Source organism: Saimiri boliviensis, chromosome 12 (genome assembly GCF_048565385.1).
Source record: "Saimiri boliviensis isolate mSaiBol1 chromosome 12, mSaiBol1.pri, whole genome shotgun sequence".
Taxonomy (NCBI): Eukaryota; Metazoa; Chordata; class Mammalia; order Primates; family Cebidae; genus Saimiri; species Saimiri boliviensis.
This window is the reverse complement of record NC_133460.1, coordinates 57,100,597-57,119,028: the sequence shown is the minus strand read 5'-3', so window position 1 is coordinate 57,119,028 and position 18,432 is coordinate 57,100,597. Positions and strand designations below refer to the sequence as shown.

Sequence of the window (18,432 nt, the reverse complement as noted above, 5' to 3'; positions counted from 1 at the left end):
TCTCAAATAAAGAAAAAGAAAATAATTTTCTTTTTTTTTTTTCTTTTTTTTTTTTTTTTTGAGACAGAGTTTTGCTCTTGTTACCCAGGCTGGAGTGCAATGGTGCGATCTCGGCTCACCGCAACCTCCGCCTCTTAGGTTCAGGCAATTCTCCTGCCTCAGCCTCCTGAGTAGCTGGGATTACAGGCACGCGTCACCATGGCCAGCTAATGTTTTGTATTTTTAGTAGAGACGGGGTTTCACCATGTTGACCAGGATGGTCTCAATCTCTTGACCTCGTGATCCACCCGCCTCAGCCTCCCAAAGTGCTGGGATTACAGGCTTGAGCCACCGTGCCCAGCTAAGAAAATTTTCAAATACACACTAAAGTAGAAAGAATGGTCTAATGAACTTACATGTTGCCATCCTCTATATGCAATAATTTTCAAGATTTAGCCACACCTGTTTTATCTTTCCCTTTTTTCTTCAATGAACCCACATCTATGTCATTTTTCATTATGTATTCAGTTTACATTTGTAAGAAAAACTCTCATAACTAGAGTGATGTCATCACACCTAACAAAATTAACAGTCACCTCTTGACATTCCCAGGTTCATACCTGGTTCATGTTCGGATTTCCCCAGTTGTCTCAAAAATGTGTTTTTGCAGTTTGAGTCAAGATGCAAGCAATGAATTCGTTCTAATTCATTCATTTATTATTGCCTGTGTTATTTTATTGGGCTACAAAGTGGAACCCCACTTTTTGAATCTGTCATTCCTTTCACATTTATTAGCTAGAATTCTTGTAATGTAAAATGCCCCCTTGTTAATTAGGCCTGTTTGCTTGCCCAGGGGTGTAGCTCATAAAGCAAAGACTGTGTAAATGTTTAATCTTTCTCCTTTATTGTCGTTTTGGGAAGTAAGACCTTAGTGCTCTCCTGTGTTAGTTTCCTTAGGAAAAATTATTTAAAAAAGAAAATAAAGGAGTTAGTGCTCAGTAACTTCCAACTAGGTTGATTGAGATTTTTGTTTTGACTTTCTCTTTTTTCAGTGTCATTATAAACACATGAGTTTTTATTGGTGTATTTTAATCAACTTCTGCTGTTAATCTTTTTGATACTTGAAACCCTGACATCCTTGGCCAGTGGAAGCCTTCACATTGGCCCCTTTGTTGAAATTCACTGCTTTGGTTTGATCTAATAAAGCTTCTTGAGTGAGGTGTTTTTTTTTTTTTTTTTTGAGACGGAGTCTCGCTCTGTCACCCAGACTGGAGTGCAGTGGTACGATCTTGGCTCACTGCAACATCCGCCTCCAGGGTTCAAGTGGTTCTCCTGCCTCAGCTTCCAGAGTAGCCAGGATTACAGGCATGAACCACCATGCCTGGCTAATTTTTGTATTTTTAGTAGAGACGGGGTTTCGCGATGTTGGCCAAGCTGGGAATGGGTCTTAAATGATACATATCACTGGGCAGGACATACTGGAAATCTACTTCTTAAGCCAGTGCCAAGTTTTCCAGGAAGCCATTTTTAATGTTTCAAAACAGAGAAGCTTTTGGATAAATGCCTAACTCCTCTTCCTATTTTGTTTTGTTTTGTGTTCCACAGGCCAGGGTCAAGCCCCACCGGACCTTCAGATTTAATGAGTGTGTCTGTACACCCTACAATGCTGACTTTGATGGTGATGAAATGAACCTTCATCTTCCTCAAACAGAAGAAGCTAAAGCAGAGGCCCTTGTTCTGATGGGGGTACGTAGGGTGGCACAGCCCAGATTTTGCGTAACAGCTCCCTGAAAGGAGGCAAAAGGGAACTTATATGAAAACACCACCACAACTAACAATGCTAGAGAAGCCAGGCTCTTTCTGTTCTTAAACTGACCACTGTCTGCCTAGTTGTCGCTCTTTTCAATGGTTTCTTGTGAGCCTTTGAAGATCTCTTTGGAAATAGTGTATACACGAGTTAGGGTCTGTAACAGATGCATTGAGGGGATTTTCCAGCCTATAAATGTGGGTTCTGGGAGAAAATGTACACAGGAGAACCAGTTATGACAAGATAAGAAAAGAATAAAGCAATACCAATGTTGGTTGTCACAGGGGAAGATGTCCTAAGTAAATTTTCCAGTAGCTGAAGATTCATTAAGCACCAGCACATTTTCTTGAACATTCTGAATGGAAACCTTCCTAAACTGTATTATATGCCTCACCTTCTTAATGCAGTATTTTACATAATGATAATAATTCTTACCACTGTTTTATTTTACAAATGCATAAGGAGTAGATACTGCAGCGGATCAGTGACAGTAAGGCACGTGTCTGCTCTTAAGGAGCTTACACTTGGGCTTCTGCTGTTGGCACAGGCCAGGCACAGTGGCTCAGGCCTGTCATCCCAGCACTTTGGGAAGCCTAAGCAGGTGGTTCACTTGAGCTCAGAAGTTCAAGACCAGCCTGGACAACATGGCAAAACCCCATCTCTACAAAAATTAGGTGTGGTGGCACATGCCTCTAGTCCCAGCTACTCGGGAAGCTGAGGTGGGAGGATTGCTTGGCCCAGGAGGTCAAGGCTGCAGTGAGCTCTGATTGTGCCGCTGCACTTCAGCCTGGGCAACAGAGCAAGACCTTGTCTCAAAAGGGAAAAAAAAAACCTGTTGGCCCTACATGTACTATTCACTCCTGACCCATCAGTAACACAGTGGGGCGTAGTACCTGCTGTGTAGGATTTTTCCCTCCTGAACTTAATGATCCCCAGCTATTGAGTATTTCAAGCTTCAGGCTTTCTTTTTTCAGTTTTCCAGTTTCCTATATTAGGAACTGATAAGTCTTACAGTTAAAAGTGTCCCTCCCTCCACAAACACTTTTGACCATTTCTGATATGATGCTTTTAAACTGTTTTGGTTTAGACTTTTAGTAATGCATCATAGTTTTGGGGTTTTAAGTTGTCTATATGTTTACATTTATTTTCTACAATGAGCATATATCATTTTTGTAGCAAAAAGTCATGTTTAGAATGCTGCTAGGAATAATAGCAATCAGGTTGCTATTATATAGCAGCCAACCGTTTAGACTTTGCTGTTGACTCTGCCTTTGAGGATCCAAACTGTGGACATTGTGTTATAACTACATATTTCACTGGCTACAAATGGCAGTCATAAAACAAAGGCTCCACAGAGGTTTGGATAGAAGAATCCTTAGTTACCATGTGGGACAAGTTCCCTCAATTTCAAGTGAGAAAATCCCTATCGTTCTGATTTAGTGCTGTTCTCAGTGGAGTGCATAGGGCTCTAATTTGAATGTGGGCCCAAATTACTCAGGAGACCTTTTCAAAATACACAACGTTCAGCCCCTTGCACCCTGCTTCTACCCCTAGACTGCCTATATCCCACCTCAGAGAGATTCTCTAAACCAGGAGGAAGAACAGGCAGGTGTGCAATAGGCACATCTGGCTGAACAGCTGCCTCCCACCGTAGTTGAAGGGTTCCTGCTTTGGATTGTGGCTCAGAAGTAGCTGGTAATGGGGCTTTGTCTGAGAGGACCCTGCATTCTGGGTGAGAAGGCCCAGAAAACCCACAAACACACATGCACTTTCACATCAAGATTAGAGCAAATGTATTCTGATATACACGGTCTTCTTTACATGAGTTAATTATGTTTTACCAGCTAACACCCTTTTTGGCCCAGCGTAGACCCTTGTTAAATGTTTAATTAAATTATGTTGTTGGATTATTATTAAACCTTAATGTCTTAACCAAGGGACATTTAGCAGTTCTGTCATCATTGTGGACAAGTGTGGAATTGGTTGACTTCAGAGGTAACAACGCTCCTTATCATTCACAGAAATGAATTTTCTTTGGAGAAACATGTATAGTAATAACAATTGGGCCGAGTGCAGTAGCTCATACCTGTAATACCAGAACTTTGGAGCCCTAGGCAGGAAGATCTGTTGAGTCCAGAAGTTCGAGACCAGCCTGAGCGACAAAGTGAGACCCCCATCTCCACAAAAAATGCAAAAACTTAGCTGGGCATGATGACATGGGCATGTAGTCCCAGCTGCTTGGGAGGCTGAGCTGGGAGGATCCCTTGAGCCCCACGAGTTTGAGGCTGTGGTGAGCCATATTCACGCCACTGCACTCTAGCCTGGGCTGTTGAGCAAGTTCCTGTCTCAAAAACAAGCAAACAAAAAACAATAAAATCTTCTAACATGGGTAGAGTTCTTCCTAGAATTCTGAAGCAACTTCACTTGGTATTTCATTTTGGTGTTGGTAGGAACCTCCTAGGTCATTCTTGCTGTATTTTTTTCTCTCCCCTTGACAGATAAAGAAACTGGGTGTTAGTGATGAAGCTGGGGTTCAGACCCCTGTGTTTCATTTCTCAGCTTCATCCTTCTGCTACTCTGTATTTGTTCACAGCTATTCAAAAACCTTGTGATTCAGGCTTTGGGCTGCATCATGCATCCGTAAACAGCTAACTTACTGCACTTAACTTTTCCTACAGACTAAAGCAAATCTTGTAACCCCGAGGAACGGGGAACCGCTGATTGCTGCTATTCAGGATTTTCTAACAGGTGGGTTGGTGAAGTTCACTTAAAGGAGACTTCTGACTGGAACACAGTGTTCCTCTTTCACAGTGATTCATGTGATGACTTGAAAAGCTATTTAATAGCCTGTGTTTAATTTGGTCTTTTGTTTGCTAAGTTTGATCGTGAACTTCCTCGTGGGTTTTTTTCCTTTTTAATTGGTTGGTTATTCATTAATTCAGCAAGTCTTTAGTGAGCTCCTCTCATGGACTGGGCATTTTCTAGACCTAGTGTCTGGCTTAGAATCTGTCCCCTTTGCCTGGGGATACACAGTGAACAAAACAAAGTCGCTTTCCTGTGGAGCTTGATGCTAGTTGGAGGAGAGAGCCAGTAGCAGCTGTTTGTTTTAATTTGCGGCATTGGTCATGGTTCAAATGTATTTTAAAATGGAAACCTTGCCGTTTTCTCACAATTTCATTCCTTTTCTTTGTTTTGTGTTGGTTCCTAACACTTAGGTGCCTATCTCCTCACTCTCAAGGACACTTTCTTTGATCGAGCCAAGGCTTGCCAAATCATTGCTTCAATATTGGTTGGCAAGGATGAGAAAATTAAAGTTCGCCTTCCACCACCTACAATATTAAAGGTGTGCGTGGGAGCTGTGTCTTGGTGCACAGGGGTGTGTTTGTGTCTGGGTGGGTGAACTGGTGAAGTGAGTGGAACCATGTTGGTACCAGGCTTGAGGGCAGTCCCTGGGCCATCTGGCTTTGTCTACTGAAGGGGGTTTGAGACCGTGCTCAGCCCACTGACTCTCAGGCTTCCTCCCCGGCCTCAGCCCGTCACCCTGTGGACTGGAAAGCAGATCTTCAGTGTCATCCTCAGGCCTAGCGATGACAATCCAGTGAGGGCCAACCTGCGAACCAAGGGCAAGCAGTACTGTGGCAAAGGGGAGGACCTCTGTGCCAATGATTCCTGTGAGTGGCCGGGACTCCGGTGGGGAGGAGGGGGGACGTGACAGGAAATCAAGTGGCCAGTGGTCAGCTTCACTGGTACTTTCACTTAAGCAGGCAGAGTCAGTGTTTCTCTGTGCCTTAGGTGGGAAGTTTATTCTTCAGGAAAATGTAGCTGGTATTTCTTCTCTCAGGTGTAATTCCCCACTTCTCTGAAAAGTAGAGATCACATAGACACATGACCCAATGGCTAACATGTTCTCTCTAAATGTGTTTTGTCTTAAGTGACTAGTTTTTGTCACTCAGTACAGTCTGTCTTTATTTTGTCTTTTTTTTTTTTTTTTTTTGCCATCAACAATGATTTTATTACTTAAGGCGTTTAATTCATTATTTTGCATCCAAAAACATGTTCATTATCTAACAGTATGACCAAAAAGTATAATTTCAACTTTTTTTTTACTTGTTTTGGAAAGGATTTTTTTTTTTTAAAGTTGAACAAGTTCTCCCCATGTTGCCCAGGCTGGTCTCAAACTCCCAGGCTCAAGCAATCCTCCCACCTCAGCCTCCCAAAGTGCTGGGATTGCAGGTGTGAGCCACCACACCCAGCCTGGGAAAGGATTTACATGCAAGTCATCTGAATCTGTCTAAACCAGTTCAACCCGAAGTGAGTGTAGTCCACAGAGCACTGTTTTTTAGCCAACATCTTCTTTTTTTTTTTTGAGACGGAGTTTCACTCTTATTACCCAGGCTGGAGTGCAATGGCACGATCTCGGCTCACTGCAACCTCTCTGCCTCCTGGGTTCAGGCATTTCTCCTGCCTCAGCCTCCTGAGCAACTGGGATTACAGGCACGTGCCACCATGCCCAGCTAATGTTTTGTATTTTTAGTAGAGACGGGGCTTCACCATGTTGACCAGGATGGTCTCGATCTCTTGACCTCGTGATCCACCCACCTCAGCCTCCCAAAGTGCTGGGATTACAGGCTTGAGCCACCACGCCCGGCCCTAGCCAGCATCTTTTGAGTTACTTTCTGATGTGAGCGCCTTAGCTTACCCAGACCACTAACAAGCAGTTCTCCAGCAGCCTAGTTTGAGTAGCACTGACTTAGAATGGGCTTTGCTGGCGAGACCTCAGGACTAGAAATGGTTCTCCAGAACTCTGTACTGAGGAACTGAATTGCAGAGTTTTTCTGAAGGTCAGGATTTCTGCTGTCTTCTAATGAAGAGCAAATGTTTTGAAGGGCACTGATATTCCTTAGGTTTATTTCTTTGGAAATGTGCTCTCTGATCTTTAAAATACTTCAGCTTCTTATTTTAGACTGTTTTGTTTCATCGTGGATGTGAATTTCATGTTGCTGTTGTGTAGGCGGTACATGATGGTACCTTTGTTAATTTTCAATATCTTATATGAGGCCGGGCGCCGTGGCTCACGCCTGTAATCCCAGCACTTTGGGAGGCTGAGGCAGGCAGATCACGAGGTCAAGAGATCAAGACCATCCTGGCTAACATGGTGAAACCCCATCTCTACTAAAAATACAAAAATTAGCTGGGCATCGTGGTGCACACCTGTAGTCCCAGCTACTGGGGAGCCTGATGCAAGAGAATTGCTTGAACCCGGGAGGCGGAGGCTGCAGTGAGCCGAGATGGTACCATTGCGCTCCAGCCTGTCACCTGGCGACGGAGCAAGACTGTCTCAAAAGAAAAAAAAAAATCTTACATGAGTAACAAATTGTTTTCAGTTTATAGAGCACTTTACTGTACATTATTTCATCTGATGCTCAAAATAGCCTATAACATAAAGATGACAAGTGCTTGATACTGTTACCCACAGTTCACAGATGAGGAGAGTGAGAGCCAGCTAGTATATTTCAGATTACACACTAACTGGAGTTTTTATATTTTTCAAAAATTCGCAGGTTTTCCTTTAACCATCCCCAAACAACTTTAAAGAGAATTTCTATTTGTTCTGCTTTAACTGTCAGTATGGGAACATATTTTCTCAACAGTCTCAAATCCATTTTGGAATAAGGCAAAGCAATAAATGTTTGTCTAAATATGTAACCATTCTTTCAGACGTCACAATCCAAAACAGCGAGTTGATGAGTGGCAGCATGGACAAAGGAACCCTAGGGTCAGGATCCAAGAACAATATTTTCTACATTTTGCTGCGGGACTGGGGGCAGAATGAAGCTGCGGATGCCATGTCACGGCTCGCCAGGCTGGCCCCCGTCTACCTGTGTGAGTTTCTCAGCTTTCTCCTTTTAGTGCTGCAGTTGTTAGAGCTTTAAGGGTTTATGTTATTTTCTTCTTTTACTGCCAGCTCATCCGCACCACACATATACACACAGTAAAAGATAGTCGTTTCAGGCGAAATTATGTGTGCTGTTATTAATGAAATTAACTCAGTACTGACCAGTTTCACAGCAGATTTGAATTTGCTTTTCAGTTCTCTTCTCAAAACCCGCAGTAGCTCCCTACCGTTTTCCAGGCAGGCTTAGATTCTAAAACATCCTTGATGTGCTGCTTCCAAGGTACCTGTGGAAGCGCTGGAGCATCTGGGGCTGTCCATGATTCAGTTCTCCACGATTACTCATTATTTGCCTGCTATGCTTTCGCTGTTCTATTTTTTTGTTCATTTGCTCATGCTTTGAGTGTGCCATGTGTCAAGTGATGTTTGCATGCCCTAGAAAATCTTTATTCCACTCTTTTACCTGCCTGGGCATACAATTTTAGAGTGAAAATTATTTTCCCTCGAATTTCGAGGTACTGCTCTACTTTCTTCTGGCTTTTAGAGTTGTTGAAGGGTATTGTCATTCTTACTCCCCAGGTTTTTTTTTTTTTTTTTCTGAGACAGAGTTTCGCTCTTGTTACCTAGGCTGGAGTGCAATGGCGTGATCCCAGCTCATTGCTGCTTCTACCTCAAGTGATTCTCCTGCCTCAGCCTCCCGAGTAGCTAGGATTACAGGTGCCCACCACCGTGCCTGGCTAATTTTTTGTATTTTTAGTAGAGATGGGGTTTTACCATGTTGGCCAGACTGGTCTCAAACTCCCAACCTCAGGTGATCTGCCTGCCTTGGCCTCCCAGAGTGCTGGGATTACAGGCGTGAGCCACCACTTGGCTTTTTTTTTTTTTTTTTTTTTTTTAAGATAGGATCTTGCTCTGTCACCCAGGCTGGAGTGCAATGGTGTGATCTCAGCTTACTGCACCCTGCCAAGTAGTTGAGAATACAGACACATGCCACCATGCCCAACTAACTTTTGTAGAGATGAAGTCTCACCATGTTGCCCAGGGTGGCCTTGAACTCCTGGGCGAAAGCAATTCACCTGCCTCTGCCTCCCAAAGTGCTAGGATTACAGGCATAAGCCACCATGCCTGGCCACTGGATTGTTTTTTCATTCTAGAAACTTTCAGAATCCTCTCTGTTCTGTGGACGTTCACAACGATATACCTTTGATGTGGGTCTTTTTTCATTGATTGTGCTAAGCACTCAGTAAATCTCTTTTAATCTGCAACTGTGTGTCCTTCCATTCTGGAAATTTTCTTATGTTGTTTCTTTGATAATTTTCTCTCTTATTTTCTCTGTCCTTTATTTTTAGAACTTTTGTTAATTGCATATTAGAACTCCTGGATTGATTATCTAATTATTTGTATTATTTTCCCTGTTTGCCATTTCTTTATTCTAGATTCACTTTATCTTTTAACACTTCTATTGAGGTTTAAAATTTTTTCACTATCATGTATTTAATTTCTAATTTAAGTATTCTTATTCACAGGTAGGGTTTTGTTTTGTTTTGTTTTGTTTTTAAGGCTTTTTTGTTTTGATCCCTGAATGTATCTTCTTTGATCACTCTGAGAGAATATTATTTATAGTTTTATTATATTTGCTTCCTAAATTTTCTATGTCCTTTTGGTTTCTTTCTCCTGTGCATTTGTGTCTTTTGCCTTTCATGTTAAAATCTTTCCTCAGATATCTGGTGGTCCTTTAGGAGTAAGGACTAAAACACTGGAAATAGAGCTGACTGGTTGATGGACCTCTCAGTTTTTTTATTGAGGAAAAAAAATATTTTATTGAGGAGATACCAAATATCCTTATTAGTAACACTTTTCTCTAGGCAAGCTTGATTTCCCAGAGATGTCTTTTGCAGTCTCTGTCTCCTAACTAAGGGTAGAGATCTGGCTGCTGGGATTTGGGGAGCTGCACAGGAAATCAGTCTAAGGGTTCTCAAGTGTGGAATATACAGACTTTCCCTCAGTACTCTTGCTTACAGTTATTTCATCTGCCTGGAATCCCCAGACCCAAAGCCGCTCTGATTCCATTTTGCTGGGAGTAAACTCCCATCTCCTACTGGAGTAAGGGCCTGGAGCCTGTCCTTACACAGACTTTCCACTAGGTTTCCTTGTTGTTTCCAGCACATTCATCATCTTCAGCATTTGCAGAACCTGATGATCTCATTTCTGAGCCTTTCCAGGTCCATGAGTCCTCTCGTCTACAGATACTTTTAGGTCACCCGTTCCTATCCTGCTAAGCCAGAAGCCACTGAGTCACTTTATTTCTTCATACAGTATATTATGGATCGGATCAGTAGTGGCACCTAGTTCCATCAAAGGTGGAGAATACTTTTTTTTTTTTTTTTTTTTTGACACAGGGTCTTGCTTGTTGCCCATGCTGGAGTGCAGTGATGTAGTTATGGTTCACTGCAACCTCCACCTCCCGGGCCCAAGCGATTCTCCCACCTCAGCCTCCCATGTAGCTGGGACTACTGGCATGTGCCACCATACCGGCTGATTTTTTAAGGTTTTTGTAGAGACAAGGCTGGTCACAAACATTTGGGCTCAAGCAATCCTCTTGCCTCAGCCGCCTGAGTCACTGCACCCAGCTCTCAGGCCACCCTTTAGTGTTTAATGTCACTCTGCTTTAGATGATAGTTGGAAACAGTATTGTATTACCCCACGAGGCCGTAAGGTCTCTGAGAGAACTTCAGTGAGTCTGAGTCATTTTGTGTAACTCCCTAATAACTGAGAGAATTAAAAATTTAATTGAATTGTGATGAATTCTGTGAAGATACAAACTTTTTTATACTTTAAACTATACGTAGGTAGATGATATATAGTACAAACTATATCTAGCAGGCATAAACTATATTTAGCAGGTTTGCTGAGTCTCATTTATGGCCCTTTCTTCCTGCTCTGTCTACCAACTCCACAGCTAACCGTGGTTTCTCAATTGGGATCGGTGACGTCACACCTGGCCAAGGACTGCTAAAGGCCAAGTATGAGTTGCTGAATGCTGGCTACAAGAAATGCGATGAGTACATTGAAGCCCTGAACACCGGCAAGCTGCAGCAGCAGCCTGGCTGCACTGCTGAGGAGACCCTGGAGGTGAGCCCAGCCCTTTGGTTCAGGGTCGCCACTTTCCACGCGTGGTGGCTGAGATGGTGCCCTCTGGGGTTATGCTGAGCCGTGAAGAGAGGTAGCAAAGGAGTGGGCAAGTCAAGGCCCTGGGCTCACTGTGTGTGTTCTCATTTGTTTCCTGAGGGTTAAGGCCTTTCATCAGATCCTCACGTCCCTCCCAGCTGTCACATTCCAGGTGGTGAAAACGGCCATCTATTTGTTCGGCCACATGGCGCTGCTCTTGTTCCGGTAGCACACTCAGACCGCTTCTGTAACTGGTACTCAAGAGCTCCTGCCGTTTGTTTTCAGCATCCTTTAGGTAGAAACTGACACCACAGCTCTTTGGAGTTTGTTGTTGTTGTTGTTGAGACAGAGTTTTGCTCTTGTTGACCAGGCTGGAGTACAATGGCGCGATGTCAGCTCACTGCAACCTCCCCCTCCCGGGTTCAAGCAATTCTCCTGCCCCAGCCTCCCGATTAGCTGGGATTACAGGCATGTGCCACCATGCCCAACTAATTTTGTATTTTTAGTAGAGACAGGGTTTCTCTATGTTGGTCAGGCTGGTCTTGAACTCCCGACCTTAGGTGATCTGCCTTCCTCAGCCCCCCAAAGTGCTGGGATTACAGGTGTGAGCCACCATGCCTGGCCACATTTTTTGTATTTTTAGTAGAGACAGGTTTCACCAATGTTGGCCAGAATGGTCTCCATCTCTTGACCTCATGATCCACCTGCCTCTGCCTCCCAGAGTGCTGGGATTACAGGTGTGAGCCACTGCACCCGGCTGGGTTTTTGTTTTTTTAAGACGGAGTCTCACTCTGTCACCTGGCTGGAGCACAGTGGTGCAGTCTTGGCTCACTACAACCTCTGATTCCCTGGTTCAAGCGATTCTCCTGCCTCAGCCTCCAAAGTAGCTGGGATTACAGGCACGCACCACCACACCCAGCTAATTTTTGTATTTTTAGTAGAGACGGGATTTCACTATGTTGGCCAGGATGGTCTCGATCTCCTGACCTTGTGATCCACCTGTCTCCACCTCCTAAAGTGCTCGGATTACAGGAGTGAGCCACCGCACCCAGCAGATTGTTCATTTCTTTGTTTGTTTTAAGCCAGAGTCTTGCTCTGTTGCCCAGGTAGGAGTGCAGTGGCGCAATCTCGGCTCACTGCAACCTCTGCCTCCTGGGTTTAAGCAATTATCCCTGCCTCAGCATCCAGAGTAGCTGGGATTACAGGTACCCACCACCATGCCCAGCTTATTTTTTTTGTATTTTTAGTAGAGATGGGGCTTTGCCATGTTGGCCAGACTGGTCTCGAATTCCTGGCCTCAGGTGAACCACCCACCTCAGCCTCCCAAAGTGCTGGAATTATAGGTGTGAGCCGCTGCACCTGGCCCTACCACAGTTCTTTGAATGTATGGTCTTTGAAAGAGACCTGGATGCAGAAGAAGGAAAATTCATGTAAAATAGTCACAGTCTTAGCCTGTGCCCCTCATTTGAAACTAGTTTAGCTGAAATCTCAACCAGCATAGGTCAGAATCAGTATCACTGCCAGCCCGTAAGAACCAGAAACTCCCTCAAGCAGCAAGGTCAGCACTGTGAGTGCACCCCTTTCACCTGGCCGTCTTCTGCCTCACCAGTAACCTGTGGCTCTGAGCTTTGACTCACTTGAGTGTGGAAAAAAGGCCCTTTAAGCAGTGGGAAGTTTTCTCATGAAACACATTTTCTAAAGCAGGGAGAAACCAGAATTGTGTGAGGTATTTACCATTAGCTCATTCTTAATCTTATTCTCACCAAGTCGTAAAGAAAGAGAGAGAAAAGGATATTTCTCACTGGTACCTCCTAGAAAATTACTTGAGGCCTCAGCAGCAGCAGTTTTTAGTGGAACCAGACTCCTAACTGATTCAGCATCCTAGTTTGTAAGTTGAGGAATAACTGTGTGGATGAGCTCATGAGCCAGAATATTCTTGTGAAGTCATCTCATCACATGCCTGGCTTGTGGGCATTCAGATGTCTGCTTGGCAAGAAGAAGTAGATAGACAAATTTACAAATAGTACAAGCAATTCTCTTTTACATACTACATGTTATACATATTTATAGGGGTATGTATGTGTGTCCACACAGCTATGTATTTACAATGTTTTGTTGTATAGGGTAATATACATAAAGCCATACATTCTACCTGATGGACCATTTAAAGGATTTTTCAAGTTTTTTTACTGTCAATTTTAGGCCAGGCTTTGTGACTTATGCCTATAATCAAGGCAGGAGGATTCCTTGAGGCCAGGAGTTCAAAACCAACCTGGGCAGCATAGCAAGACCCATCTCTACAAAAAAATTTTTTTTAATTAGCCAGGCATGATGGGGACATGTACCTGTAGTCCTAGCTCCTCAGGAGGATAGGGCAGGAGAATCGCTTGAGCCCGGGATTTTTGAGGCTGCAGTGAGCTATGATCATGCCACTGTACGCCAACCTCAGCAACAGAGTGAGACCCTGTCTCTAACAAAAAAAAAAGAAAAACTTTCTGCCTTAAAACCTTGTAGAAGATGCATGTGTTTGTATAGCCAAGGCATTTTGCTCCTCTAAGGTTCTGAAACATTTATTGATTGAAAATACTAAGGCAAGATAATTTTCAGATTTCTTTAAATGTCAGATTGAGCATATGTAATCCACAAAGGCAATAAGGACAACCCACCAAGAATCTCCTTTTCTCCCCCTAGGCACTGATCCTGAAGGAGCTGTCTGTGATCCGAGACCACGCCGGCAGCGCCTGCCTTCGGGAGCTAGACAAGAGCAACAGCCCCCTCACCATGGCTCTGTGCGGCTCCAAAGGTGAGCATACCCCTCTCTTACATGCTGGCAATGTGTTCTCTGTATAGGCTGGTTTGGTTCCAGAAAATGTAATAGTCACAACTTCAAACAGGCATTTCATTTACTTAAGGGAATCTTTTTAAATCAGAGAGAGAGAGACTTAATTATTTGCATTTGGGTAAGTTTAACTGTTTTGGAGGAATTTGTTGGCAATGTGTGGATTCTGAGTTTGAGGGTACTTTGAGCAAATGTCTTTAAAAGAAGAGGCCACATGCTGTGGCTCATGCCTGTAATCTCAGCCTTCGGGAGGCCAAGGCCAATGGATTGCTTGAACCCAGAAGTTCGAGATCATCCTGGGCAATATGCCATAACCCCAACTCTACAAAAAATGCACACAAAAAAATTAGCTGGGCATGGTAGCCTGGGCATGGTGTGCCTATTCTCCCAGCTACTCAGCAGGCTGAGGTGGGAGGATCACTTGAGCCCAGCGTGCTGAAAAATAAAGAAAACGAGGAATTTTTTAATGTACTTAATGATGTGGCAGAATGCTTTAATTTTGTAGATACGAGGCCCTCAGAGCATTAGGTTGTGATAATGCATTCAAATTCAAAACCTCCGTGCTTCTATTTCTGTACCGCCCCCCCCACCTTTATTTTACAGGGTAAAGTCCAGTCTCTTTAACTTTGCTGGCTTTTACCGCATTGTCTCCTGCTTCCTGCCCTGAGGACATACCCCACACTTTCCCATTCCTCTGTCTTTGCTTCCCACTTTCCCACCCACTTTGCAATTCCTCCCCCTCTCCCTTTATGTCCTGATCATAATGTCTTCCAGGAATCCAACCTGGACTTGCTGACACCTCCTTGAAGACTCGCCTGTCACTTCCCCAGCCTTTCCTCCGACCCACACATGCTCCTGGCTCCTCTTGCCCTCATTCTGCCTTTCTTGTGTTCCTGACAGTTCCATGTTGTCTTGATTGTATTTCTGCCTTCTACTGTTCTGGGACCATGACCTTGTTGAGAATAAGGGCCTATGCTCTGCTTATTCCTGTTTTACCCTTCTGATCTTCTTGAACTTCAATTAGTGTTATTTTTGTGAATGAATGTTACATTTCTGGCCCATTTTCCCAGGTTCCTTCATTAACATATCACAGATGATTGCCTGTGTGGGACAGCAGGCCATCAGTGGCTCTCGAGTGCCAGATGGCTTTGAAAACAGGTCCTTGCCTCACTTTGAAAAACACTCAAAGGTAAGCAGTAGCAGATAGGTAGAACTGTGAAGGCCTCTTCATCTGCACAGTCCTCCAAGAAACACAGACCTATCCAGATCAAAGACTGTTGGTCAGTTTCATGCGGAGTTTTACATATGTCTTTTTTTGCCATTCTATTAAGATACCCTTCAGGCCAGGCACAGTGTCTCATGCCTGAAATCCTGGCATTTTGGGAGGCCAAGTCGAGAGGATTGCTTGAGGCCAGGAGTTTGAGACCAGTCTGGCCAACAGAGTGAGACCCCATCTCTACAAATAAATAAGTTTTACACTTAATCTTAGCCAAAAGGCCAAGAAGTGATAAAATAAACTTCAAGTACATATATACTTCCTATGTAATTATTACAATAATACTTCATATGTAATTCACCCATGTAAGGCATACAGTTCCGTGACTGTTAATATAGTCACAGAGTTGTGCAGCCATCACTACAATCTACTTTTATAGAACACTTTCAGTGCCCAGAATGAAACCCTGTAGACATGAACAGTGTGTGGTTATGTTTTGGAGGCAGACAGGTCTGGCCCACAGGAAGGATGTCTTGATGGTGTCATGTCCCAGGGAATGGGCAGGCAGCGGCCATCCACAGGGTGTCCTCTGAGGTCCTTGACTGCTTGCCTGCTTTAAGGAGAGGAGCCGGATCTTAGGTTTCCCTCTCCTGGGCCACTTGCCTGCCACTGGCACCAGCACCAGCTCCGGCTGGGCCCTCACTCTCCTTGTTGCTGGTACAGTTGCTTTGTCCAAATTATTTCTCCACATAGATTATTTCAAGGGCATAGAAAACCTGCCATTTCATGAGAATACTGGCCAGGTTCTGGAGGGTCTTTATAGTCTCAAGGTGGTGTATTTTCTGATTTGAGTGGATTTCAGAATTGTGGGCCTTGAACTTTTTTTTTTACTTTACTTTTTTTTTTCTGCCTCTCTTTAGCTCCCAGCTGCCAAAGGCTTTGTGGCTAATAGCTTTTATTCCGGTTTGACACCAACTGAGTTTTTCTTCCACACAATGGCCGGTCGGGAAGGTCTAGTCGACACGGCTGTAAAGACAGCTGAAACGGGATACATGCAGGTAACCTGAAGAAATGTATGCCATTAGCAACAGAGCAGGACAGGGCTCTGTGGATTTTGACTGTTGAGTGTTTGCACATTTTGCACGTGAGCTATAATTTGTCAATCTTGCGTTAAATTTAAAAGGAAAAAATTAGAAAGGTAGATGCCCTGGAAATGAACAACCAAAAAAAATCATCCTATGTCCCTTGAGTGATCAAGACCAAGCCAGAGCCAAGCATAGCAAAGCACTATTAGAGGAGGACATGGCTGGAAGTACGTTGTGGGACATGTCATTCAACCTCGCTAGGCCTCGCTTTGCTAGCACGTGACAATGAGGGTGATAATACATACCTCCTGGTTATTGCGGGGCTTCTGCCTCTCTCTTTGCAACTAGTTTTGTGTAACTCATTATTAATATCATTCTAATTAACCCTAAAGACCTATTCCAATGCCTGCTGGAGGGCTTGGATGCTTAGGAGGAAAACATTTCCCCAGAGAGTATACAGTTCTAAGATAATAGACTCTGGGGCACAGGGCTAACCTAGAGACTTCTCTGTATTTGTGCTTCTCAAACTTTGCCACAAAAGTACCCCTAATGGCAGAGGAGTGAAAAATACATCTTCCTGTGGTCTTATGGAAGACTGAAAAGATGTCTTTTCAGTCTCTCTACTCTGTACTCCAGGCGTTCCCAAACTACAGCCTGTGGGCTGCATGCGGCCCCCTGAGGCCATTTATCCGGCCCCCCGCCACACTGCAGGAAGGGGCACCTCTTTCATTGGTGGTCAGTGAGAGGAGCACAGTATGTGGTGGCCCTCCAACGGTCTGAGGGACAGTGAACTGGCCCCCTGTGTAAAAAGTTTGGGGACGCCTGCTCTACTCAATAATTTAACTATTTTTTGGTTTCTTTAAAGTAATGTTTTAAATTACTCAAAACACCAGATAAAGCCAACATTACAAGTTGCTGGGCCATGACATGCTATGGCTTTGTGTCTTCCTTACTGTGGGATCATGGCCCTTTGCAAGCTGGAAAACCAGGGCAGATAAATCAGAGATGTGAATGAGTGGGCCAGAGCAAACACGGTGATTAGTGTGACAGTGAACACCTATTTCCAAATCAGTAGATGCCTATTTCCATAATCTCTCCTATACCTTGTGTATCTTTGTCATACTTTTAATCATCTTTTTTGTGTGTCATCCATGGAATACAATTAATCATCTTTCGATGGGAAATTGCCCTTCAGTTTTAGAGTACGCTGCCTTTGTCAGAAACCCAGCAGGCTGTGAAATACTTTTACCACTCTTGCCATATTGTGTGTTTTGACTTAACTTTTTTGTCTTTACTTTCTTGAAGCAGAGAGTATGACTTTCCCAGAGCAGTGTGTTAACATAAACCAAATTAGTTCTGGCATAAGGGATTTTTGTTTTGAAGTTGCCTAGAGGAAGATTTCTTTCTCTTTAATTCACTGAGCCACCGTAGCACTGCTGGCTGGGGTGTTCAGCTGGTGGACGGTTCTCCCTAAGTAGATTTGAGAAGTAGTTGCTGCCTGCTGGTTCAGACACAATACTGTCCCTGTTCTCTCTTCTTCCCGCTCTGTCCCAGAAGAGGGCCTGCACCTGATCCTCTGTAATTCATATTGAAGTCTGCAGGGGTCCTGGCTTAAGTTCTGTTTAGAAATGCAAAGCTATTGCATTAATTTATACCTTAGGGAGAAAGAGAAGGAAGGTAAAACAGCCTAGGAAAACAGTGTTTGCAGAGTCCTTTGTGGGTGATGGGGTTTAAATTGCATCTGTTCTAAAATACACTAAAGTGCAGGAGGTTGGAGCATATTCTAAATCGCACTGCACAGGCTATTAAGGCATTCTTGCTCTTGTTCTTGGGGTGAGAGGACTCTTTTTAAGGGATTTCTAATAAAGTATTTTTATGTGATTAAAGTGCTGGTAACCTTGAGACTCTTGAGTTGCAAATCTTATCCTCTGCACATGTGACTAGTCTTCTTAAAGCAACTGAGCTTTTTCCTCTTCCTTTAGCGAAGGCTTGTCAAATCTCTTGAAGATCTTTGCTCCCAGTATGACCTGACAGTCCGAAGCTCTACTGGTGATATTATCCAGTTCATTTATGGAGGAGATGGCTTAGATCCTGCAGCTATGGAGGGCAAAGATGAACCTTTGGAGTTTAAAAGGGTTCTGGACAACATCAAAGTAAGACTTAGCATTATATCTGGGGATAGAGTGTTTTTAAGGGTGTTTCTTTAGAATGGAAGTACTGTTTGAACTGTCACTTGCAGTTAATAAATTCTTCAGTTATGTCTGCCCAAGCACTGGATTAGTATCTTTTTCATTGTGTCACTCTGTATAATTTTTCGATATTAAAAGGGAAGGGCCGTGCACAATGGCTCGCTCATGCCTGTAATCCCAGCACTTTGGGCGGCCAAGGCAGGAGGATCGCTTGAGTCCAGGAGTTTAAAACCAGCCTGGGCAATAAAGTGAGACC

At 43.8% G+C, this 18,432-nt stretch overlaps 1 protein-coding gene across 1 annotated transcript in view; it reads left to right on the top strand.

Moving 5' to 3' along the window:
• Positions 1-18,432, top strand: part of POLR3A (RNA polymerase III subunit A) — a 60,947-nt gene that overhangs the window by 17,301 nt on the left and 25,214 nt on the right. Inside the window, exons 11-20 of the mRNA XM_003939766.4 lie at positions 1,585-1,725; positions 4,465-4,534; positions 5,002-5,129; positions 5,319-5,457; positions 7,505-7,669; positions 10,639-10,811; positions 13,539-13,650; positions 14,757-14,875; positions 15,823-15,960; positions 17,970-18,140. Of these exons, the coding sequence (XP_003939815.1) occupies positions 1,585-1,725; positions 4,465-4,534; positions 5,002-5,129; positions 5,319-5,457; positions 7,505-7,669; positions 10,639-10,811; positions 13,539-13,650; positions 14,757-14,875; positions 15,823-15,960; positions 17,970-18,140 (1,356 nt within the window). The remainder of the gene's footprint in view (positions 1-1,584; positions 1,726-4,464; positions 4,535-5,001; positions 5,130-5,318; positions 5,458-7,504; positions 7,670-10,638; positions 10,812-13,538; positions 13,651-14,756; positions 14,876-15,822; positions 15,961-17,969; positions 18,141-18,432) is intronic.